This window comes from Schistosoma mansoni, chromosome 6 (genome assembly GCF_000237925.1).
Source record: "Schistosoma mansoni strain Puerto Rico chromosome 6, complete genome".
NCBI lineage: Eukaryota > Metazoa > Platyhelminthes > Trematoda > Strigeidida > Schistosomatidae > Schistosoma > Schistosoma mansoni.
The window spans coordinates 5,068,984-5,096,550 of NC_031500.1; the positions used below are offsets into that span (position 1 = coordinate 5,068,984).

Consider the following 27,567-nt stretch of genomic DNA (forward strand, 5'->3'; position numbering starts at 1 on the left):
TTCGTTGTATTGAGAGAGAAGTGATTTCTTTATATTTCTCACACTTACTGAGATCTCCTTTTCTTGGTATTTTGATCAGAAGTCCTTCTTTCTAGTCTGTTAGTACTTGTTCTTCGTCCCAAATCTTACTGAAGAGGATGTGTAGTATCTTGGCAGTTGCTGCTACATCTGCTTTCAGTGCCTCTGCTGGAATGTTGTCTGTTCCTGCTGCTTTGTCGCTCTTTATTTGTCTGATGGCCATGCTGATCTCTTCAATTGTTGGTGGGCCAACATCGATTGGGGGGTCAATGGGTGCTGCTTTGATGTTGGGTGGGTTCAGTGGAGCTGGTTGATTCAAGAGTTCTTTGAAGTGCTCTACTCACCTGTTTCGTTGTTCTCAGATGTTGGTGATTACCTTGCCTCCCTTGCTTTTCACTGGTAGTTCTGGTTTACGATAATTTCCGGCGAGTTTCTTTGTTGCACCATAAAATTGTCTCATGTTTCCTTCTCTTGCAGCCCTTTCCGCCGTCATTGCTAAATCTTCCACATATTTACGTTTGTCGCTTCTGATGCTCCTCTTCACTTTCTTGTTTGCTTCTGTGTATTCGGCTTGTGCCTTGGTTTTTTCTGCACTTGTTCGGCTGGTATTGATTGTTGCCTTCTTGTTCCTCCTTTCTTGAATCTTATCCAGTGTACCAACAGTGATCTATTCCTTGCGATGGTGCTTCTTGTAGCCCAGAACCTCCTGACATGTTGAAGTGATTGCTTCCTTGATGTCTTTCCAGTTGTTCTCCATGGTAGTTCGTGGTAGATCGTGAAAGCCCAGAACCTATTGCTTAGGGCTGTTTTGAATTTTTTGAGTCTGTCAGTATACTGATGAAAAGCCATATTAAACTTTTGTGATGTTGTCCACCCTGTTGTCCAGTGGTTCTTGAGTTTCCATTCCATCTTGGCGATCAACAAGTGATGATCTGATGCTATATCAGCTCCTCTACTAGTTCTCACAACCTCCATCGTCTTTCTGAACTTTTTGTTGATGCAGATGTGTTCAATTTGGTTCTGTGTAGTGTGATCCGGTGAAGTCCATGTGGCTTTGTGTACGCGTTTATGTGGGAATATGGTGACGCCCATGACCAGTTTATTGAAGGCACATAGGTTTGCAAATCTCTCATCAATTTCATTTCTTTCTCCCAGTCAATGTCGTCTCATTATGTCTTCATATATGCTGTTGTCCATTCCAACCTTGACATTTAGGTCTCCCATCAGAATGGTTAAGTCCCTTGTTGGGCACTTCTCAACGATTGATTTCAGCCTACCATAGAATTGATCTTTAACGTCTTCATTGTAATTGTTGATAGGTACATAGCATTGGATGACGTTCATTATAATTCCCTCTTTGTTTTGAAGGAGGCTTTTACAATCCTTTGTCTATGAGATTCCCATCAAATAAGTGTATTTTGTGCTTTTCTGGACAGCATCGATGCCAGTCCTTGGGTATGTCGGGCATTTTCTTCTTCATGGCCGGAGTCTAACAGAAGTTCCCTGAAGATAGTCGTTGTTGTCCAACCTGCGTCCAATGTGTTTCACTGATTCCAAGCACCTCCAGGTTGTATTTTCTCATTTCTGCAGCAATTTGGAAGACTCTTCCGGTCTCCCACATTGTCCGGACATTCCATGTACCTATTAAAATTGTCTCTCTGGCTGTCAGAAGGTGCATCAGCCTCATGAATTCCGAAGGAACTCGGCTATCATCGTGAGACATCATAATTATTCCCTCAACTCCCAGGGCAGAGTTTAAATGGTTTGAGTAATTTTTTGTGGTTAGCGTTCTTTTAGCGAGTTGGTTTTCTAGGGGACGGGGTCGCTAACCCCATGCTCAGCCCTCCTTCTTTATTCGGGCTTGGGACTGGCAGTAGCCTCTGCAGGAGCTACAGGCGGAGTTGAAGTCTTACGCTAACTGTGGCAAAAATGTCTTCCGAGCAAACTTTGCACTGGTAACGTTAAAGCGCATTTTTGGAAAGTTTGACGGGAGAACTTTACACATAATCTTCAGCAGTTTAATTCGTCCCCATTCAGAGTACCGAAACATAGTATTTCCTCTCTCATTCAAAAACGTTAAGGACACTCGGGAAAGTATCCAACGGCGAGCTACGAAATCGGCTCGAGGACTCAAACTGAAGCAATATGAAGGGCGTCCCCAATCACTTAACCTTTACCCATTAGAGTATAGGTGTCATAAAGGTGACCTTCTAATGGCTTAAAATATCCTTAACACCTCTGGACATCCTTTTAAAGACCTACTCAAGCTTAGCTTCACTAAAAAACTTGTGGGTGACATCACAAACTGGAGACACAACAGCAGAACGGACTGTTGACACACCTACTCCTTAAGAGTAGTCAAATGCCGGAGTTAGCCGCCAGATGAGCTAGTACAAGTGACTTTTAAAGAGTCCTTTAGGAGAATACTTGACATATTCTTATGGACTTAGGACAGCATCTCACCATGATTTGTCAACTTTTCCTTCTTTTTGTTTTTTTATCGATAATAAACGTAGGTTCCTGCCTGGAGGTATTGGTGATCCACTAACTAGATACGGAAGTCCGTTAAGCGAAAGATTCTATTCCATCCAGAACCATTTGACCCATTTGTTTATTTCCTGACTAGATAATGCTTTGATTGATAGGGTTAAGATAGAATAACGAGATACGAGGAGTGAGAAGAATAAATAGAATGAGGATGATGTCCTTTAATACTGAAATTCGATGAAAATCATAGATAACGTGCAGTCAAGGGCATGAGAATATATGAAGAAGAATTGTAGTTCATGATGTGAATTACTTATTTGGTTCTCTTGTAATATATCTATATTGAAATCATCTGGACAAAGTAATGCCACCTCCGTTTCCTCTGAAATCAAGCGATAATTTCGTAAGCTTCAGGAAAAGGTTCTCTTACGTCAAGGTGATGCGCTCTTTCCCAAAAATCACTCTATTACGTTGTTTGGTTTTATAGCCGTAAATGTCAACCAAGGTACTGAAGTAACCTGACATACTGTTCATAAACATGAGGTAAAGAAAACGTTTCGATAGGTCGCTTGAGAGACTTTGAATGTCAAGCTGTCCGATTTCGCAACACTGCTGAGTTTATTTGAGCATACGATTTTTAGCGTGGTCCCGTAGACTCGGTGGGCGAGAATCAGTAAAACCCATCTTTTCCCATTTACTTTCAGGACTGCCTGAAGTAAGGTGTTGGATGATCTGAAGAAAATTGAGAAACGAATAGCATGACAATAATTCCTGATTTTAGTGACATTTGTATGTTCCATGCTCAGAAAGGTTCCTTGACGTTTTACCTATGTCCCTTACCCGAATTCGAATGAACTTTAATAGATAAAAAATGTTTACATTGAAACCTTCTCTTTCTACGTCCTGTGAAAGTGCGAGAAATAGTCACTTTCTTTCACCACTGCAGCAGCTATTGTGGTTCTAGTGCAAGCTTAAACAGGTGAAATACTGACTAAAGGATAGTTCTCTCACTGTTTTAGTGTGAGTAGGCGAACACTTTCACAGCCTAATGGCTTGCCATGTTTTAATGATTTCAGATTTGTATCACCTTCTAAGCGTCCAATGTGTGAGATTTTTGTGACGGAAATCTGAATAGTCACATTATTATTTCACCGAAGAACAAGTGATGTCGAAATGTGTAGTGGCTTCGTTTTATTGTTTTCACTTCCTCGCTAGTTTGGTTCCTTTCCTGAAACATTATTAAGCTTGGAGTGAAGATAACACAGTGCCCACGGTCTGACTGAACAATGGTCGAATTATATAGATCTTATCGAAATTTATACCCTATTCACTCGGCATATATTCTATCGATGTATCCCATTAATAGCAACGTAGATATTTAAAGCCTTAGGCAATTTATCGAGTAAATTTGCTTCAAGCACATAGTAGCTCAGACAGAAAGATGAGAAAGTGAAAAAGCGAATATGACAACTCAGTTTGAGTAGGCGTGACCCAATATTTGTAAAAGGACAGTAAACCAGATCTAAGAAGTGTGAAAAGGAGAAAAAGTGATAAAGATGCACATGAATACCTGTGGTATTTATGTTCAAGCAGATATGTGTACATGTATATATGCTACTAGAAGAACAGACCTGTAACGCCAGTGAAATGTTACTGGGTCCCAGCCAAATCATCCAGCAGTTGGGTCACTAAATATCAAGCAGTTCACTGGTCCTTGTCAAGGACAACAATAACCAATACACATCAGCTACTTACACTCCATAGACTGGCACATGCAACAGTAGTGGTCGCACTCTGTCCCACGTGCCTACTATTACAAATATGTTTCTGTAATAGCGTCATTTGTGTTGCACTGTCATCAAAGTAGTCATGGTGTTTGGATACCACGAAATGGTAATCTACGCTACGTATCAACCACATATCACATATCAATCCTTTAAAATAGAATCAGAATAAGCAGTATCGGTGAAATGTGTGAATAACATGGTAGATGATAACATATCAGTTGTCGCCGCTCAATACATGAAGGAAAGTGTTTGCCAGAGGCTTGTCAGCTCCCTCACATTTCAGAAGTCGCTTTCCTGAGTGCTTCATCTAATATTTTTGAGTCATTAGTTACTTCAAACAAGATTTTGGTATATACGTGCCAGGAAAGTATTGTAACAAAGCCTCGGACCTTTTACAGGGTGACATAAATTTGGGTGGTTTCATAATTTGCGATAGTGAATATTTCGTTCACGGATACACTGGGTCAGAAAACAAATGTCTGTGAACAATCCTGCATTGATTACTGAATGAACACACTAACCATATTCGTAGACATGTCAACCAAATCACTCTGGTAGAATGAGACTAAGGACGTGTGAATCCTCATAGTGTACATTAGTGTGTTTATGGATTTATTAGCTTTCGTTTGCTTTTAAGATTACGTTGACTTCCTCCTGAAATTTTTAATACGGAATAGTTTGTCTAAAACAGACAAACAAACTTGTATATAGCAGAAGGCTATGTTTTTAGACGGTCAACACGAAACTCATTTTCAAGTTCAATGATAATGAACTAGAAGTATTTGTTATCATTTATGCGTTTACATGTTTCACGATACTTTCATTCAATTTTTTTTTCTTCCTTTCTTTGAAGTCAACTCAATATTCTTCCAAATTCTACAGAATCGGATAAACACAGCAAATTTTATGCGAAGTTTAGTGAAACATGTGTATGACTGAATTTCTGAAGAAAACCGAAACGGTCACTTTAAAACACGTGTGTGCCAATGAGTTGTTTGTGGACAATAATTACAAGTTTAAAAGGATTATTCCATCTTTCAGACAGACAAGTTGATCGACCATTATCTGGACATTATCCATGAATATTTTTGGATTTGAAAACCTCCCACATTGTAATTTAAAACAACATATATAGGCGAAAAATATTGTTTTCGATTAGATCCCCATCAGGCTTTACTGTAATATACAGTAATACGACAAACAGCTAAAGTGACGAAAAAAGTTATATGATATCCACTTAACATCAAAGCACACTGTATCGACACCTGTCAATTTTCTTAGTGTTTAGGTGTATCATTCATTAAAAGCAAATATGTCTCTGTTAAAGGGGATTTGAAGAATTAAACAGATGAAATTCGGTTGTTGGAGAAAAATCCCATCAAGATTGAAATGTAGTGATAGGACATTATCCTTCGACTACCAAAAATCTGGGAGCGACCTTATAAAGACGTTACTTTTATTAGGTTGAAGATACCACCGGCATTGTTGCTTGACAAAACTTTACCAGTAACACCTATAATTGAATCACGCCCACCCAGTGAAATCAAAAGTTAGAAACGAGGAGGTTGGAAGACATGTTCGATAGATTATCAACATATGGAGGAGTGACTGATCTAATTTGGCTAGTGATCGCAGGAGGTAATGAGCACGGCGTTCCAAACCGTGATCTGGTGCGGATGCATGGCTGAGAGCCTTCAGCTAGTTTAGTCCATTAAAACTAAAATGGTCAGCATCCAAATGTCGAAAAATTACAGAGCTATTGATTTTGAGGATTGATTTACAGCTACAAGGTTCAAAAAACCAACCTAATGGTGGGTCATGTTGAAGAAAATCACGGCACCCCAGGTCAATACTAAAGACCCATTTGTTTGTTGCAACAAAGTTATAGACCTATCCTAACAAACTACCTTTCTCAAACCGTTCGTCAAGGGGTCAGTTATTGTAGATGCTGTTTTGGGTTGACCTCTTTATTTAGTGTTTTGTTCTGTCCCATCCACTAATAGTCAATAAAAGAACATGTGTCTATTGAAGTCAAATAACTTACTTTGCCTGAATCACGTCTTGATTTAATACTGGTTGCAATCCAAGGTAAAGAAAGTTTGGCTGTGAGATAAGCGACCTTGTCTTTAAAACATCATATGGATGTCATCCGGCTATACTGATCACATTGGCATCATTAAAATAATAAGTTCTCCGAAAGAAGTAGGAACAGGGAAATCAGAAGATGTATCTTCTAATCACACTTGCTCGTAGCTAAGTCAAAAAGGCACCGGACAATTTGGTGGAAAAAACTACAAGGTTCAATATAGCTTATCTTGCGTATGTTAACAAACTTAGTGGATTCAAGATGGCCTTCAGTATTTACTACCAAGGATAATATGATCTAATAAAACAAAAGGAAGAAATATGGGGAACAAATAGGAAAGGATAAGTAAAGCGTCAGCATCAAAATTTCATGAGATACTGGAACTTATTCAGAACAGTCATGTCGCCTCATGTTGAAAGGTGGGATTCCTTGACAATCACGAGGCTAAAGTAACACTTAGCAATTGGAGAAGTAGCAGTAGAAAGTTTAATACAACGCTCTTTCGAGATACTGACAAACTCGACGAATTCAAAATAACTCTCAACGACGGGTTCCAAGCCTTGCGAGATCTCAGGGGGAAGAAACTACTATGAAAGACAGCTGAAAAGGGATCAAAGAAACACTAAGTTCAACGTGTCAGGGGGTTCTGGGCCATCAGAAGAATTTTCATTAGGAATGGATCTCCATCGAAACCCAAGACAAGATTCAAGTAAGGAAGAAAGAGAAGAATAGCAATCAACAACCGTTGAACAGGAGCAGAAAATGTCAAGGAACAGACCAAATATACAGAAGCAATCAACAGAGTGAAGAGGAGCATCAGAGCTGACAAGCGGAAGTAAGTGGAAAACTTGGCAATGATGGAAGAAAAAGCTGGAAGAGGTAATGTGAAGCGACTATATAAAAATGGAAGAAGCCAGAATGGAAATTCGGTAAACCAGGACGACTGCTAAAATACCAAAGAGGCAGAAAATCGCAGAGAATCACTGAGCAGTGGGTCAGGCATGCGAAACTCCTTTAGTAGCTCTTGAGTAGATCAACCTTATCGACCACACCGGATATCGATTCAGTACACATGAACCTTTTTATAGATATTACCTTGCCAATAATCGAGGAAATCAGCATGGCCATCAGGCAGATCCAAAATGAAGAAGCGGCAGGACTAGACAACCTGCTAGCTGAAACCCTGAAGTCAGACATGGAAGTAACAGCACAGATGCCTTAGGAAAAATTTGGGGAGAGAAGTGACCACAGACTGAAAAGAAGGATACCTCATCAAGCTTCGAAAAGATCTCACCAAGCGTAAGGGCTACAGAAGGATCACATTACTATCAGTACCAGGAAAGGTTTTCAATAATGTTATCGGACCGAATGAAAGGATCAGTGGACGTCCAACTTCGAAATTAACAGGATGGATTCCGTAAGGACCGGCTCAAGTAGTAAGGTCAGTTAAATGGCCAACAACAAAAACTCAGGCATAGTTTCCAACTAAAATGAGATATATTTGCCTATTTTGTGAATTCAAGGTTTATTGATTATGTCGATCAAAAGTAATGCATAGGAGTGGTTCGGACAAATACTTCTGATGGCACTAGAGAACAAGACTGTTATCTAAAGCCAGAATCACAGCTTCGAAGATCCTAGGGGCATCCAAGTGCTGGTTTCACAGATAGTCATTGAAATTTTGTAATCCATTTTTCTTACATTAACATTGTTGTTAACATCATTCGCAAGGCTGGCGGTCTGTTTGGTCAGGTAGCTCTTGGTGGGTCCTTGGTCTAGCCGATTTCGGGAGTTATTTGTATTTTTTGAACTTTTTGTATTCACTAAGAGTGTCAGTAGAAGATTGTTTTATTTGTATTAGTAAATTTGTGCATCATAAAGTTCTTATAACAGGTGGGTAAACAAGTAAAACATCCATTTCATAGCTCATACTTTCCTAAGTGCATTGTTCGTTAACTTTTTATCATATTTCGGTCGTTTGTTTGCCAGAAAGTTATTTCTGGCTACATCCTGGGTTTTTTGTCACTGATTTGAGACAATGCAATTGATGAATTCAGCATGTAATCCGTGTTTAAGTAATGAGAACTTTCGTTGGATCTTTGTAAATTTGGACTATCGTCGTCCTGTAATGAGGTTATATTTGCAGTAAAAATAATCTTTAGCAAACTAAAACTCGCCTCGTGTTTCTTCATAAGGGCCTTCTAATTGTTCCTACGACTCAGGATCAAATTCAAAGGGACTGGCTATTTTGAGTCCCTTTGGTATTCTATAAAGGCCATCTCTCGATATGGATAGATCCATCCTTTAATAGCACACGCATTCTACCAGGGTGACGGGTGTCGCAGCTTGTTAAGCAGCCAATTGATCCACATTGCACCTTGCATGTGGTTTTTACTACGAGTTTATGTACTAGGGAGAAGCATATGAAGGATTAGTGTCTAGCACGACTATGTGCCTGTGTGATTCATCCTAGCTTATGAACAAACTTTAATACCTCAGATAGAATGTGACTATTTAGTCATTTTTGCCATCATAATAACATTCTCCTCATGAGAAGTATACTTTTCAATTACTCGCCTTTAACGCTATTTTAAATATGTACGTGTATTGCCTACTCCATTCATCACGTCTTTAGCTTATATTTGCCTGGCTATAGATAATGAGTCACACCTTATCAAATGAAGTTAGCACGGTTGCCTTCTGCGCTCCACTTCGCCTTTCCGCTTCTCACTTTTGTCTGTTAGTAAATGAATGTCTGAAATAAATTCACTTGACTCAATTCGCATTTGTCTTATTACCGCCGGCGGTCAGGCGGGATTAACCTGATTTTAATATAGGAAACCGAACAAAAGATTTATATTCATGGTGTATCCGTTCGTTCAAACTGGAGTCAGATTAACGGACCACTAATGGTACGTCAATAAACAAGTTGGTTCTCAAAATCTCTCGAGGTAGAGCTTTTAAGTCGTTCGTCTACACTTTTTATCCATCATTCGTATGACCGGTATTGTCCTTCCCAGCTTTCGTTTAGTGACATTAAAGTTAATCATTGTGGGGTAGACCGTCTCAGTACCTTTTTTTAATAACCGTATAGAATTAGTCTTGAGTTAATCTACAGATGGATGATACGGATTTTTTATTATTTTATTTAAACACATAAATATTGGTACAAGGGGCACCAGATATATGCGCCGCACAAATCTCATTCGATTTGTGTGAGGGCTGTGATACTGACCAGGTGCTCAGACTGAAACGAGTGGTTTTCTCAGGGGATCACACCCGGAGCCTTTGACCTAAGGTCTAGTCCACAAGGCAGTGGAGCATCGTAAGGAGATGTAGTCCCATGGTAGCCGGTGACCAACAATAGGTTCATACGCCATTCGTTCCTTCAGGATACTGGAGCCTATGTGCACCATTGGTTTGGAATCAGGGTTTGCCAACTCCCCTAGATGGACCCTCCATGTCCACCAACCCGGTTAAAGCACCGGACATTCGCTTTTCGTCCTCTCAATTTCGTAAACAACAGTAATGCCACGAGAAGGCAGTGAGTGGGACTTCCGTGGTAGATGCTATAAACGCGTGGCCATGTGAGAGCATTTCGAGAGGGAGAGTGGACTTTCCCCACTCTCGGCCGTACCAGGGCATTTGAGGGCGGATGATACGGAACCCATATGTAGAGCTGGTGAATAGTTTGTAGTCATTCATTTTTAAGTAACCCACAACCTGGGGCATATGTATATCGTTTGAACTGTTTATCAGTGTTATACCCCGTGAATCACGTAGTCTAAGTAGGTCAGTGACTCCTTTTTTTTCCGATGACAGGGTCAAAAGCTGTTTACGTATAAGGCTCCGTTTTTCTCCTGATTTCAAACAACTCCTTACTGTTGCTTTCGGTTCTATCTTTTGATTTTATTGTTCACTATTCAAAATCACTAGGTTAGTTTTCATCCTTAATATTTCCACACTAAGGATTCACTGACCCAACATAGGTTAAAACTCCGCAATCTATCATTATTTTATGCTGAAGTTTTCTAACAGCCGTTACTGCCATCTATACAGCAAACTAGAAATCACTATAGGGTGTCTCGAAATGAAAATTTGTTTGATATTTTAGTTAAGGGTTTCTAACTAAATGTACTAATGGCAGTTTAGTCTCAAACGATCCCCATGAGACATCTCAGTTTCACTTTCCCTGGGTTTTTTGGTGTGGAGACACACGTGATTTTATTAAAGCATAGTCAAAGGATAATTATATTTTACAAAAGGAGTATCAGTCTAAAGTCGCTCTCATTTATTGGTGGGTACTGACAGTCTAGTCAGTTTATGTTTGTGATTGCTGCGTCAAAGAACATCTCTGCATAGTAAATTGGTCCTTACTGAAAAAGTGGGTGCTCAGAATGTAGTTGTATTAAGTAACCATCATTAGTTATTGGGATAAATATCATTTACTGATAGTTCACTTAAGTTTAAAACACATTTAAGTGCATCTTGTGATTTAGCTCATAAGTTGGGCTGTGTATTTGATATCCCTACATGTGTTATTGCTCTCTCTATCAAGAATAAGTTTTTTCCTTTTGTTAATCGTGGGATAGTCACTATAGTTGCCAAATTTATCAAGGTATTATGTGCTACAAAGAGTTGACAAACTAATCAACACATCTGGTACCACTAGTCACGTGGCCATATTGCTTTTAATATGAAATATGAGAAGTACCTTTACAAAGTGCTAACTATGAATTTCCGACTATTCTGGGGAACTATGGCGTAATTTCTGTTTCGTTTACTAGTCACAACTAAGTGTTTTGGGTTTTATGTATGTTGTGGATATCTTTTTCGAATACTATTCACCTTTAACTTTTTACGTCTACTCCGGGTGACCGTGAGTATGACCACAAACGAAGGCTATTACGTAATGAAATCGGGCAAAGCTTGCGTAAGGACCGAGAAGCCTGGTGGTCGGAGCGTGCTAATGAGATGGAAGCAGCAGCTGCATCTGGTAACTGCCGGAAGCTCTTCCAACTCATCCGAGCCACTGGCAGCAAGAAGTCTGGTGTGAGTGAAACAATCTGTGAGGATGACGGGATGCCAATCACTAACATCCGTCGACGTCTTGGACGATGGGCGGAATTCTTCGAAGGGCAGTTCAACTGGCCTGCTGCTCCGGCAACATCAACCAGTTCGTCCTGCCCCCCATGGCCGGTGACGACTGATCCACCAAACGAGGCGGAAGTCCGCAAGGAACTCCAACTCTTGAAACGTTACAAATCACCGGGCCCAGATGACTTACCTCCGGCTCTTTTTAAAGATGGTGGTGACTTTCTGGCTAAGGAACTGACGGTGTTGTTTGCAAAGGTTTGGGAGCTAGAAAGTGTTCCAACATCATGGAATGAGTCGATAGTCGCCTCTATCTTTAAAAAAGGTTCACGCTGTTCCTGTAACAACTATCGGTGGATAAGTCTACTTCCGATTGCGTCCAAACTATTGGCTTCTGTCATTCGTCGTAGGTTGTTTAAAACCCGAGAACGATTTACTCGCGAGGAGCAGGCTGGTTTTCGTTCTGGTCGAGGATGCATTGATCACATCTTCACCCTCCGCCAAATGTTAGAACACCGTCATACTTATCGCAGGCCAACAATCGTAGTGTTTCTTGATATCAGGGCTGCCTTCGATTCGTTGGACAGGACTGTTCTCTGGGATTGTCTATTGAAGAAGGGTGTGCCTGAGAAGTTCATTAACATCTTAAAGGCCCTGTATACGAACACCTCAGGCAGAGTGAGGGCATACAACCACCTTTCTCCATTGTTTCATTCAAGCAGTGGGGTTAGGCAGGGTTGCCCGATCTCACCATTCCTCTTCAACTTTGCCATCGATGACATCCTGGAAACAGCTCTGATGGATGTAAGTAATGGCGGTGTGGATCTGCTGCCTGGAGAACGACTTATCGACCTCGAGTATGCGGATGATATTGTCTTACTGTGTGATAATGCCCAAAGCATGCAATCCGCACTTAATCAGTTGGCAATCAGTGTCCGCAGGTACGGCATGTGCTTTGCACCCTCCAAGTGCAAAGTACTCCTACAAGACTGGCAGGATTCTCATCCTGTACTCACCCTGGATGGTGAGCAGATTGAAGTAGTTGAGAAGTTCGTGTATCTAGGTAGCTACATAAGTGCTGGTGGTGGCGTGAGTGATGAGATTGATGCACGTATAATGAAAGCCAGAGCGGGTTATGCCAATCTGGGCCATCTTTGGCACCTTCGTGATGTTAGTCTGGCAATAAAAGGTCGGATCTACAACGTGTCGGTGAGAGCAGTTTTGCTCTATGCTTGTGAAACCTGGCCTCTTCGAGTTGAGGATGTTAGACGACTCTCTGTGTTCGATCATCGTTGTCTCCGAAGGATTGCTGACATCCAGTGGCAACACCATGTTAGTAATGCAGAGGTTCGGCATCGTGTGTTCGGGCGCAGAGACGATAATTCAATTGGTGTTACCATCTTGAAACACCGACTTCGGTGGCTTGGACATGTTTTACGAATGTCGTCCCAGAGACTTCCACGTCGTGCATTATTTGCCGACTCTGGGACTAGTTGAAAAAAAGCGGATAGTTGGTCAGTGTATGACATGGTGTCGTGGTATGAAAGAAAGCTGCAAAGGGCTAGCTTCTGTTGGTCCTTCACGACTCCCTGGTTGGGGTCCGAGAGATGGTGCAACACAGTGGCTAGAGACGTTATCAGATATGGCTCAGAATAGAAGCCAGTGGCGATCCTGCTGTAACCTTCTTTTACTTTCTTCATAAAGCGTGGTTCTAACTTTCTTAACTGAAAGAGTCTTCTGGTTGTACATTTCAGTCCGCCTTATCTTTTCATCCCTTCTCTTCCTACTTTCATTATTTTGTGTGGCGCATATGTATCTGGTGCCCTTTTGTACCAATATATATGTGTTTAAATAAGTAAATAAATAACTTGGTAAATGTGTCTTCGTCTTTGTATAGTTAATTTTTAATTACTATTAACATGTAATTATTTCGCTAAAATAAAACAATTGTTTATTTGATTTTATAGCTAATGGAATTACGAGTCGGCAATAAATATCGCCTTGGTCGTAAAATTGGTAGTGGATCATTTGGTGAAATTTACTTAGGTAGGTTCAAGTGAATAATCTGCCATACTAAGGATCTAAATGCTAATTATTGCTTTTCAAAGTCTCTCACATGTTAAGTGTCGAATAATAATGACAATCATACTAATACTAACAATTTTATTCAAGTAAAAGTGTGTTTCTTAAATTATTGTGTGCATATTTTAATTCAACCTGATTTTATTTATTTATTTAAACATAAATATTGCTAAACAGGGGCACCGAATACATATGTACCACACAAGTCACTTGATTTATTTGTGGTTAGTGACTCTGCCCTGGTGCACAGACCGGAGCAGGTGGTTTTCTTAAGGGGCCACACCCGGAGCATTCAACTTAAAGGTCTGATCCACAAGGCAGTGGAGCATCGTGAGGAGATGCAGTCCCATGGTGGCCGGTCACCAACAATTGGTTCATACGCCATTTGTTCCCTCAGGATACTGGAGCCCATGTGCAGCATTGGCTTAGAATCAGGGTTTTCCAACTCCCCTAGGTGGACCCTCCGTGTCCACTAACCCGGTTAAAGAGCTGGACATTCACTTTTCGTCCTCTCAATTTCGTTAACAACACCCCGTGGCGAGAAGGTAATGAGAAGGACTTCCGTGGGAGTGTCTGCATACGCGTGGCCATGTGAGAGCATTTCGAGAGGAGTAGCGGACTCTCCCCACCGTCAGCGGTACCAGGACATTAAATTATCGTTAACTATGTTCAGGATGGCATGGAGCATGAGATTTACGTGATTTATTTTTAACTAACAATTGATAGGTGTATAAATCGGTATATATTTTCGACTAGAGTCTTCGTGTTTTGGGGTTAATAAATCTTCACTTGTATCAGTCTTGGTGTTCTTACTTCGCTTCGTGGGAATTGCAGTGGTTCCTCATCTTCCAAGTATAAAAAATTAAACTTCGTGGACATAAAATTGGTGGCCATCCAGTTATAAACGTTTCTTAGCCCCCTCCTCCGTAGAACATAAAGATACTATGACTGGATATGCTGGATACTTAAGCGAAACACCGTGTTGTTGCGCTCTTGTTCAACCAGCAATCGACATTAGCTCCTGAATCCTTTCACAATCCGAATTATTTGCGTTATAATACCAGCTATTTTAAGTTATATCACTCGTAAACTATCATTCATATCATCTACGAGTTACAAGAAATGAACATTCTAGTTAGTATAATCTCCATTAGGTCAGAACAACACTCAAGCCTGACCATTGTATCTAGTTATTACTGTTAGTAGTCTAACACTCAACAAAGATGTGCTTCCATTATTAATAATTTATTTAATCAAGCCGTTTATGTCAGTGTCTAATTAAAATGATGTTTTTATGTAATGTTTTATGTCTACACAGCGAGGGTGTATGGATTGTCTGAAATTATAATTAGTTCGAGTTAATTTTCTGATGCCTAAGGATCGAAGTAGTTACTTGTTGAATGCAAAGTGCACATCAATCGATTTTCTCGTTACCGGAAGAACGTTAGTGTCGAACTAAAATTCATTTAGTTATTTCTTGTCTATACTCTATAGGAAATGCACTACTGGGTCTGACGTGCAAATTAATAACAATAATTATATGGACATAAAAGATATTGTACAAAAATGTTGGAACAAAATTTATAGAAGCAAAACCAACAGTATTTTTATAAAAGTCAAATTGGAATCTTCTAGTACCTTATGTAATCATCCGCTTACGTTGATTAGTTGTAATGAGAACAGTGAGCATGTTCTAACCATTCGTACACTGAGCATGCGAGGTGGTTAGCTGGGTGTCTGTACTCTTAAAAAAAATCAATACTATCAATTCCAGGCTTTTTGTTTTGGGACACTTGAGTGTTAAATGTTTGTTTATGAATTTTGAGACCATGTCTAACCTGTTTTGTATTTTCTGTCATTCATAAGTTTGATTACGCTCAGAAATAAAAAATACCCACACCTTCCTGAAATTTAGTTTCTTCATTGTTTAAATATATAGTCGTATGCTAAATCTAAAAGTTTCCTTTGTTGTGATCTGTTTCCTATAAAGATGCTCTTTTGTTACCATCCAAGTATTTTTTTATTAAATAGCCTTCAACCATACATTGAACATCAGATACATTAGTATCAAAGTACTCATCACCTGTAATTACGTATAATTTAATTAGCACTAAAAATGACAATACCGTTTTGCACTAGTGTTTGACTAACTTATTATTTTCCCTACTATCGGTGGTGTATTATATCCTTAAGTAAATTTAATCTTGTGTTTAGGTTCCCACTCAATATTCCAGGGTGACAGGATGCATCATAGTTTACCTTGTGTTTTTTTTTTCGTTGTCTAGACCAATCATTTGAGTGACATTTTAATTTTTCAATTAGACAACACTATTTCTCTATTGATTAGATAGATGGTTTGACTGTTGTTTTGTAAGAAAAAAAAATTCACTCTTTTTTCTTGTTGCTGTCACCTTTATTCAAGGTAATAATTATTGTTTATAAAATAAATACCTGTTTCAATTTTACAAAGAATAGTAGAATTAGTTTTTTTTTTTTGAGTGTATAAGCACACGTTACAAACAAAATAAAATGAGTGTGTATGCGTGTATGCGAATACAAAAATATAAACATGTGTTCTATCATTCGTTTTTTCATTGTTGTTTATTTAAACTCGTGACTAGTGTAACCATTGAAAATGTATTGATTGATTGCAAATATTGTCTTTCCATATCATCTAAGTATAAAGTTAGGTGTAGTGGAGTAATAATCAATATGACTAGTCGTTTGTTGATTTTTTTTTGTAGTATAGATACTAGTAGTGGTCTTTGTTTACTATTATTATTATTATTATTATCATTATTATTATGATTAATTGCTAATTCCATAACCATGAGCCTATGAAGCACTAACGATTTCCGGTTGTTTATCATTCTACATGTTTAAATATCTAATTGTACGAATAAGGAACAAAGTACTTTACCCCACTATATTGTAATCATATAAAATGTTAGTTTATGTAAATGAGTGATTGTTTTTGGTATAAGTTTTTCATGTTAGTCTCTTATTATTATTATTATTCAACGTATTATAAAACAGTTAACTGTTTGGATAAATTTAATCTATTTCACTTAATTTACTATAAGCCTGATGTAAGTTAAAAAAATTGGTTCAAGGATCTGATTAGGCGAACAAATTGGTGTCCCAAATAGGACGAAATGCGCGTCCTGGATTCCACTGCTAACCACTATCCATCTTTGTTTACCATGCTTGTGAATTTAGGCTATATTGAGGCAATACACACAGTATGCACATATGCCAATTAGAGACTGACCAGTTGCAGTCCTAAAAATATCAATGGGAAGATCCATACAAACAATACTAAGTAAATTTAAATTGGTTTTTTGTTCAACATATTAGCATTGTTGTTGTTCATCGTTTAAAAAAAGGAATTAGTTTGATTTTCTATAATGAGGATTAAAATACACCGAAGTCATTCAAATTTCAGCATACATGTTATAATTTCCTCTTGCCGAACATGTAATATTCGGTGATTTATTACATATAAAAGTCGAGTATCTTCAAATGAAGAAAAGTTGCAGATCATTTTTTGACATAAATGGGACTCCTTGTTCAAAAGTGTGGAAAGTTTGACAAGTAAACATTGATGTGATTAATTTTCCTATTCATGTTTGTTATAGAAATCGAGCATAAACATTTTGCAAAAAAACTGTTAGCCTTTTTTCTACCATCTTTTCCTACTACTTGTTCCATTTCAGCTGTAACTTTTTGTTCAATGATCGATTCACTAAACTATTTAGGTAGCTAGATTATTATATCTTGTTAAGCTTTATGAATTATTCATAATCGTACTGGTTTGAATTGTGTCGAATCGAAACAATAGAATCTCATGTTACTCATAATATTTTTCTATTTTCGATTCGGTACATCTATCTATTTATTTATTTATTTATCTCTCTCTCTCTCTCTCTATATATATATATATATATATATACGCCATTTGTTCCCTCAGGACACTGGAGCCCATGTGCACCATTGGTTTAGAATCAGGGTTTTCCAACTCCCTTAGGTGAACTCGCCGTGTCCACCCACCCGGTTAAAGTGCCGGACATTCGCTTTTCCTCCTCTCAATTTCGTAAACAACAGTAAGGCCACGAGAAGGCAGTGAGTAGGACTTCTGTGGCAGAGGCTATATACGCGTGGCCATGTGAGAGCATGTGGAGAGGGAGAGCGGACTCTCCCCACTCTCGGCCGCACCAGGGCATTTGGGGGCATGCTTCTGGTTGAGTTCTGTCGATAAATTTGCAATATAAATATTAGTCTAAATGATTCGAAATCACTTTTACCTATAGAAGGGTTTTAATTCTATAGGGATAATCGATTCTCTCAAGATTGCGTGTATGCCTTGGTTTTTATTTATTTATTTATTTAAACACATATATATTGGTACAAAAGGGCACCAGATACATATGCGCCACACAAAATAATGAAAGTAGGAAGAGAAGGGATGAAAAGATAAGGCGGACTGAAATGTACAACCAGAAGACTCTTTCAGTTAAGAAAGTTAGAACCACGCTTTATGAAGAAAGTAAAAGAAGGTTACAGCAGGATCGCCACTGGCTTCTATTCTGAGCCATATCTGATAACGTCTCTAGCCACTGTGTTGCACCATCTCTCGGACCCCAACCAGGGAGTCGTGAAGGACCAACAGAAGCTAGCCCTTTGCAGCTTTCTTTCATACCACGACACCATGTCATACACTGACCAACTATCCGCTTTTTTTCAACTAGTCCCAGAGTCGGCAAATAATGCACGACGTGGAAGTCTCTGGGACGACATTCGTAAAACATGTCCAAGCCACCGAAGTCGGTGTTTCAAGATGGTAACACCAATTGAATTATCGTCTCTGCGCCCGAACACACGATGCCGAACCTCTGCATTACTAACATGGTGTTGCCACTGGATGTCAGCAATCCTTCGGAGACAACGATGATCGAACACAGAGAGTCGTCTAACATCCTCAACTCGAAGAGGCCAGGTTTCACAAGCATAGAGCAAAACTGCTCTCACCGACACGTTGTAGATCCGACCTTTTATTGCCAGACTAACATCACGAAGGTGCCAAAGATGGCCCAGATTGGCATAACCCGCTCTGGCTTTCATTATACGTGCATCAATCTCATCACTCACGCCACCACCAGCACTTATGTAGCTACCTAGATACACGAACTTCTCAACTACTTCAATCTGCTCACCATCCAGGGTGAGTACAGGATGAGAATCCTGCCAGTCTTGTAGGAGTACTTTGCACTTGGAGGGTGCAAAGCACATGCCGTACCTGCGGACACTGATTGCCAACTGATTAAGTGCGGATTGCATGCTTTGGGCATTATCACACAGTAAGACAATATCATCCGCATACTCGAGGTCGATAAGTCGTTCTCCAGGCAGCAGATCCACACCGCCATTACTTACATCCATCAGAGCTGTTTCCAGGATGTCATCGATGGCAAAGTTGAAGAGGAATGGTGAGATCGGGCAACCCTGCCTAACCCCACTGCTTGAATGAAACAATGGAGAAAGGTGGTTGTATGCCCTCACTCTGCCTGAGGTGTTCGTATACAGGGCCTTTAAGATGTTAATGAACTTCTCAGGCACACCCTTCTTCAATAGACAATCCCAGAGAACAGTCCTGTCCAACGAATCGAAGGCAGCCTATTCTCTACAACCAACTATCTCGACATTAATGTGTCTCGAACTACTTAGATTTGTGGTTACGATGCGACCTGATCTGTAGAATTCGGTAAGCGTCATATAGCAAGACAAATATAATGCTGGTGAGTGACCAACCATCTGTAAATTCCTCAATTTTGTAGGAAGTCAGTTGTGAACCAAATAGTTCATTGGTGGCATCGCCGATTGTGAAGTTAGGTGACTCGAGTTCGATTCCCATGAAGTCATCTGTTCCCTCAGGATTACATTTGGACCGTGCTGGCGAGCACCAGGTAGCATGAAATCAGGGAGTAGGGTTTACTAATGACTAACCGTAACTGCGTAACAATTAAAAGATGGATTCCATCTAAAATCTAAACAAAAGATAAACTTCCCGGGAAATATTACCTAATCGAGTGGAATTTCATTGTACTTAGTCCTACTTATCACATGGTTTTGCCTTGAATTCACATTTTTCGGTAATCGATTTGAATAACAATCATCATTGACCCTAACTATCCGTTGATTCTTCGTATTCAGATGAAACACACACAGCCATTTAGGTCTGTTAATTTTGTTCATTTTCATTTGGTACCGTTTAACGTCATTTCTGTATAGAAAAAATTTCTCTATTTTGCTTTGTCATAATTCACTGACTAGATTTTTTTTGACAAACTCAACGCTTTGAACAAAAGTATTCATTATCTGACCAATTGTTTATAATCCTGTCCATTGGTTAAAGAAGATAGTGTCATATTGTGATATGGTTGAAAAATTTCAATTTTCTTTGTTTACTTAGCGGTAATCTATGGTTATTAGCGGTTTGACGTTTATCAGTGTCTAGACCTTAGATAGTAAATTATCTTATACTGGCTTTTCGTTTATTATTTTGGTACAATTTAAAATATGAAAATTGTGATCATTTGGCATATATATATATATATATATATATATATATATAATGAGCTTGAGGAAGCTCTAAGAAGCCCAGAAGGAGCCGAACATATTCCATCCAATCAGCTTTTGGAAGAATATTCCAAAATCACTACGTGTAGCTTCCCTACTGGACAAATGCTAATAACCCCCAACCCCCTGGGTACGGATTGGATAACTATAATGATGATTTCGTTTTTCCTAAAAACTATAAATACCTGACAGTTTTGTACCATAATTGACACTGGAATCGCTTTCCTTCCATTTGTCTTCTGTCTTCTCATTTTGTGACTTGGAAAGGTTCGAGCGTTCGAGCGCTCAAGTTATACGCGACATAATAAGAATCCAACTTCTAGATTAGTAATGCGTAAAACTTATTGGTGTTGTGAAGTACAGCTACGGTGTAGAAAAGAATATGTTGTTTTCTACATTTTTGATACACTATTAATTTTTAGAACGTGTGTACACATTCATTTAGTGAGTCATAACTGCGTACTTTGATACTTTTAACCATTTATATATTAGATTCTAATGTAAACACCCTTCTCATGTCTGCAATGTCAAACTAATTTATCAGTTGAAAAATAAATTTTCATCTACTATTTTCTGAAGTGTGCTCATTATAAATAGGGGAAGAAAATTAATTACAACTTTACTTACCACTTATATAAAAAAAGTCAATAGGCAGAAGAAACCTACACTTATTGTGAGAAGTTACGGACTGATTGCATAGTACATATGTTTAGCCTTCAATTATCTATTTACATCCTTTGATGTGTTCTGCATACACCATGATTTGATTGTACTGAAAATCTCTTCTTCATCTGACTCCTGTTGGAACTTCGATGACATGTTCCTCTACATACTTTTTATAAACAATCTTGTGAATAGAGTCCATCACACATACTGAAATGAGTGGACTGGGCGTTCGAACTTGTAGTGCAATGTTTATCAGTGTATTGTTTTCACCTCAAAATCTATTACGCTGAAAAATCAATTTGCATGTACTTCATATATATATATATATATCCACACTATGCCACACCAAACCACCAGTCATAAGGTATATGGTGTTAATTAGTTTTTCTTCATTTTATTGACCCGTGGTGTAAATTCCCCAACTTTTTGTATGTATTTAAGTGTGTGTAAGTCTCTTTAACACAAACAACCTCGGAATTAGTTTTTGCTTTTAATAAATATCAAGCTGTTTACCGATTCGGTTATCACTCTAAGCTTGTATGTAGTGGTCATTACTTTGTGCTTTCAGATATCTAAGCTATACACTGTTTATTTCGAACTTGATCACTTCTATTCTGATTTTATCTTATATATCTGACGCTTATTCATTACCAAAAAGGCCTGTTATCGTCGTCTCCAAAGCAACTTTAAAAAAAAATAAAATGTACATTTTATTAGACCTTTAATTGATTTGTTTCGCTTTGTTTAAATCATTTTCTTTCCTTAGGTTAGATGCTGTTCTTATGTGGTGTTAACATATTCGTTTCATTGTCATATTCATGTTTTCATGCTCTTAAAACTACAGTAATTTATCACTATTATTACTGTTATTTCGTAGGTATCGATATCACAAATGATGAAGAGGTAGCTATCAAATTAGAATGTGTCAAAGCAAAACATCCACAGCTTCAAATTGAAGCTAAAATATACAAGCTTATGCAAGGCGGTGGTAAGTAATTTGTCTCTAATTTACTTGATTTTTTCTGGTGTAATTAAATTTCAAATATGTTGGTTTCTTTTCGTTTTGTTTATCTTACGTTGTGATTTCATTTACTGTCAAGGAGATCGTCATTTTGAACCGATCTAATTTTCTTATGGAAAATTTCTAAAAGGGATGTTTAGATAATTCGATGAGCACTTATTAAAGAAATCAGTTTTACTTTCATCCACTTTATTAATTTTTGAGGTTTTTACAACATACTTTGTGTACACGATTATTGTAATTTCCTATGCTTTACCCAACTTTGCATGAGTAAACTGGCTTGAAACATTTAACGACTCGTGTTAACTTTGCCTATTTTAAATTGTGTTTAAAGTGCGTAGGACCGGCCAACCTGTGGTATGAAAGCACATCAACTGATGAATGACATGTGATTGCCAGTTAATTAATTAATTTGATTGTGATATGAAATTAGAGCTTGGCTAGCTATATTCATTTCTGTTATTCGGCTAACAGAACATCAGTCTGATAACGAGAGTTTATCTAAACCGATTGTGTTTTAAACCTTCCTTGGAATTCAATTTAATAGTGCTATAGAGCGATTCAATTACATAGACTGTCCTCCCGAAATTAATGAGATATTTAAGTAGTGTTTTAAGTTTTGTATGTTTTTTTAAACTGAAAAAGCCTTTATTGGTATTCAAACACATAAGTACGTGCAGATAACCTTGTTGGGATCTATATGATTTTTGTGGCAGATAGTTAGAGACGTTGGGTGACATGGCTCAGAATCATTCTCAGTGTCTCAGTTTCATTTACTCCACGTCCTCTTAGATTTCGAACTGCAGTCAGTCACGACGCAGTATCTAGTACGTAACTTGTCGGTTTAAGTAGCCATACCCTATTAGCACATAGAGATGAAATTGTTAAGTGAAATCTTAGAGGAGTAGAAGTCGTAACAGTATTATTGTTTATAGAAAAGATTAGATATCGAAGATATGATTTAAGAACTTATAAATTAGTGAAATAAAAACAAGAAATTATGTGGAATTCAGAAGCCCAGAATCTTGGAGAACACAAATAATTGATACACTTACGCCATTGCCAACGATTTTGAGGCATTTCATTCTAAGTCTCTGACCATTGGGTACGATAATCACTCGGACCTCAACCAGATAGTCTGCACCTATTAACATGGCTAATTCCAATTGTCAGTGACTTCATGAACTAATGCTTTGTTTTGGTTTGGCCACCTGTAGCTTTCTTGCAGCCTACTTGTACTCCATTTAACATTTCGCGCCGAGGTAGGTGGTTGTTGGGCATACGCAACACGTCTTTTTTAATATCATTAGTACGTTATTTCGACTCATTCGCTATTCATCTTGTTAATTTTGTCTTGTGGTACCAACGTAGTCTGTATAGAAACTTAGTCCGTCGCACGTCTGTCAAGCTCTGCATTAGTTGTAACTGATTATTATAATAGTAGTAATAGTATAGTATATTCTGAAAATAATTATTACAGAATTCACACCAGTTTACACGCATGATCAATTTGATATAAATAACAACATTTGATATAGAGAACAAACATGAGATATAAGTTTGTTTTATGTTTGCTGGTTCAGTAATAGTTAAGTAGATTCGCTTCTCCCAAACTCTGTATGTATTTTAGGTGTTTATTCTATACCCAGAGAGAGAGACATAGTGCAATGAGCTTTTCAAACTTCCAATTACTGAATTGGACAAAAACGTTCTCGAAAACAATAGGTTCACATAGTTCAAATCATCGTATAGGAAAATAATATAAGTATTATTGCTTAGTTTGGTCGTGAACCATATTACTCCAAACAATTATAAATGTAATCCAATATTCAGTTAATTTGGATTACAATTGAACCTGTAAATATATAATGAACTACAGTCCTACATTCAAATAACTTACCTGATTCTTGCGAGTTTTAGGCTTATGTCCTCTACTTTCAGTCACACTGCTAATGTGTTATGATTTCAACTGCTGTTTGAACCTCGAATGTTTTGTCCGCTAAGTTCCACTACTCCTCACTTTTTATTGTGAATGGTTATTCTGTTGATTTCATTGTAATTGATTCATTCATTCCATCTCACTTTTACTGCATTCATAAATCAGATGTTACATTCTACGTACTTGATCTTTTAACTTGTACTTTAACAAAATGATCGTTTTTTCGTTATTTTACATACTATTCAGGAAATAGGATCATCCGTATTGAGTGGATTATCGTTATTCGATTTCTCATTTCAAGTAGTTTTTATCAGCCGATTAAGAGCATGTGACTTGAAATAAGAGTAAATAATCACTGAAGTGTACTTATTGTTAGACACATTAAAGTACGCCGATTTATAATGAATATATATTCTGTGATGTAAACTATCATGTAGTAAATGGTCACAATCTCTGTATTTAACTTTATAAACATTTATGTAGTTAGTGAATTTATCGTAAGTTACTACTTGAATCCGTCATAGTCTTCGATCAGATTGTTTTCAATGACCGTAAATAGTAATTAATCTTTATATGATTAAAGTCATTTTATTGTTCACTTGTAGTTAATCGATTAAAAAAGTATTCAACTTATTTCGATTAAATATAATATGACTTATGTGTAGCACATTATTGTCTGAACTGAATAATGAAACAGTCACATCATGTGTTGTTGGTTTTATTTGTATTGTCATTGATGTTTCAATTTACCCTTGCTGATTATTCTAGACAAGTATGAATAAGTTACACAATTGTTCATTTTCTATGGGCATGATAGATTTGATTGTACATTTTCAATATTTCTGTCTGCATATTAAGGAATTAATATTAATACCAGGTGACAGAAAAGATTTATAGTGCAGGTGGAGGATTTTCAAGGTGTTATGTTCTTTGCGATAAAAAAGGCTTCACAATCAAACCATTCAGGTTATATATATATACTTGCGCCTGTTACCACTCGCGGCGGAGCATTGGCCGCCCAACCAGGATTCTCCATCAAACTCTTTCGTGGGCTATCCTTTCTAATTGTTACTCGTCCTTTTCACGTATGCTTCCGATTCCCGACGTAGTGTGCTCTTTGGCATTCCTTTTTCCCGTTTCCCTTTAGGGTTTTAAATTAGCGCTTGCCTTATAATGCAGTTTAGTGGTTTCCTAAATGTGTGTCCTATCCAGTTCCATCGTCTTTTCCTATTCTCCTCTTCAGCTGGAATCTGGTTTGTTCTCTCCCACAGTAGGCTTTTGCTGATGGTATCCTGCCAACGGACATTCAATATCGTGCCTAGACAATTGTTTAGAAATACTTGTACTTCTTTGATGATAGTTGTGGTAGTTCTCCACGTTTCAGCTACGTACTATAGAACTGTTTTGATGTTAGTATTGAGGATTCTCACTTCGATATTGTTTGACAGTTGTTTTGAGTTTAATATGTTCTTCAACTGTAGAAATGCTGCCCTTGCTCTGCCAATCCTTGCCTTTACGTCCGCATCGGATCCTCTTTGTTCATTGAGGATGCTTACCAGATACGTGAAAGTTTACACCTCTCCCAAAGCTTTTCTATCAATCGTGATTGAGTTGGTGTTCTCCGTGTTGTATTTGAGGATCTTGCTGTTTCCTTTTTGTATGTTGAGGCCTATTGATGCAGAGGCTTCTACACAGGTTGTCTTGACCTACATTTTTTCGTGTGTATGGGATAGGAGGGCTAGACCATCTGTGAAGTTCAAATCGTCTAGTTGCATCCAAGTTGTCCATTTTATCCCGTGCTTCCCGTCAGGTGTGAATGTCTTCATAATCCAGTAAATCACCAGAACAAAGAGAAAGGGAGAGAGTAAGCATCCTTGTATTTCTCCGTTCCTCATTTGGAACGCATCTGTTAGCTGTCCTGCATGTACGACTTTGCAGTGTAGTATGTCGTAATAATTCCATAAGATGTTGACGATTTTCTCAGGTATACCATAGTGTCAAAGAAGTTTCCATAAGGTCTTTTCCACAGCGTCAAATGCTTTTTGAAAGTCAAGGAAGTTGAAGTATAGTGACGAGTTCCATTCAATTGATTACTCAACGATGATCCATATATATATATATATATATATATATAATGCCTGCTACGGAAAATTTTGAATTGAGATGAGGTTTAATATTCTTCAACCCATCGGTTCCGTTATGAGAGAGTAACATCTTTCTGAATGATAGTTGTTTGGGTTTGCTTTACCGTCGTCACATCCAGGTCTAAACGTCAGTATGACCTAGCCATCAGATCATAAGTTTATCGCTTTATTAATTTTCGTAGTTTGGATTTTTTTCTAAACATTATCTCCCAAAATTATTCGATTGGTCTCAAGGAGTCGGGTATTTTAGGGAAACACTTATTTGCTACAAAATGGTCATCCAATTTATTTTCCTCGTTTGCCTTTTTAAGTTGATTAAAATTAGTCATGAATTTCATAATCATCAAATCTTTTGATTCATCGACCCTTAACTTTGTCATACTACAAAGTATTACAATGTGGAATTGTGAAATGTTCTAGTTATCTGTTATATTCTTGATTTAGTCATGCCGATTGTAATTGTGTGTATTAAACTTCTCTCACATAATATAATGGTGACAGTCAGCAGGAACTTATTGACCTCTAGGCTTCTTGGTTTTCGGTATTCATCTACAAATAATATGGAGTCAGTCCGTAAAGTCACTTGCAACATTCGATCTCGAAAACATGGGATGATTATTATCTGCTTTAGTGGATCCTGTATTTTTTAAATTTTAATAAATATATCAAAATCACTGACAATAATACAGAAATAAATTTATTACCTTCCTTCCTCCTTTTTAATGTCACATATAGTTGTTAGAATATTTCATTCACCTGTTATTTTCCTTACTTCTCTCCAATAATAGTATCAATGCGATTTTAACTACCCCTTTCTCACGTCGTTTTTTGGTGAATTCATTCTTTTTTTTTCCATGACTTGGCCTTTGTTTCTGCTCGGATCTTTTACTACTCACCCATAAATACCTGCTCTTATTCTATCCAACTGTTACGTAACTAACGACACATTTATTTGCTTTTGTTTAATGTTAAACAGTACGACTACTAGGTCAGCATATTTCTTACTTTGTTTGTGTCATACTCCCTCTATTTATTCTTCTTGTTGCAGTTGGAATTCCTTGTTTAAAGTGGTCTGGTACAGAAGGAGACTACAATGTTCTAGTTATCCAATTACTTGGTCCTAGTCTAGAAGATTTATTTAATTTTTGCGGTCGAAGATTTAAATTAAAAACAGTACTTCTGTTAGCTGATCAAACAATTACACGTGTAGAATATATACAGAATAAGAATTTTATTCACCGGTAAGTTATTTGTTTTTTTGCTTGTGGTAGTATGAAATTGATAATTTCATATTTTCTCTCAATAATTTCGCTGCTAGAATTTTTTACATCGTCAGTTTCATCAAGAATGATGATAGCTTTCTAGTCTAACTGTTTGGTCTAATATCCTTTGTATAATGAATCTCTTTGTAGATACATGTTGAAATAAGTTTAACATATTGGCATTTCGAGCGTACTTCATTGAGGCTGAGTGTTTCATTTTATTTAACTTATCAAGTTATCGGTTCTCTTGAAGACCATCAGCATCGTTTTCTCCTTAAATTAAACTTTCTAATAGTGTGAAAGTGCTTGCTTATGACATATACCGAGGTATAATCTAAAATAATA

The 27,567-nt window shown here is 37.8% G+C and overlaps 1 protein-coding gene across 1 annotated transcript in view; it reads left to right on the forward strand.

Annotated features, from left to right (window-relative positions):
* Nucleotides 1–13,442: 13,442 nt before the first annotated feature.
* The window catches only part of Smp_169950 (serine/threonine kinase), a gene marked incomplete at both ends in the record, with an annotated part of 30,497 nt that continues 16,372 nt past the window's right edge, over nt 13,443–27,567 (forward strand). The window contains 3 exon segments of the mRNA XM_018798030.1: nt 13,443–13,518; nt 21,734–21,844; nt 27,009–27,201. Coding sequence (XP_018653013.1) covers nt 13,443–13,518; nt 21,734–21,844; nt 27,009–27,201 — 380 coding nt within the window.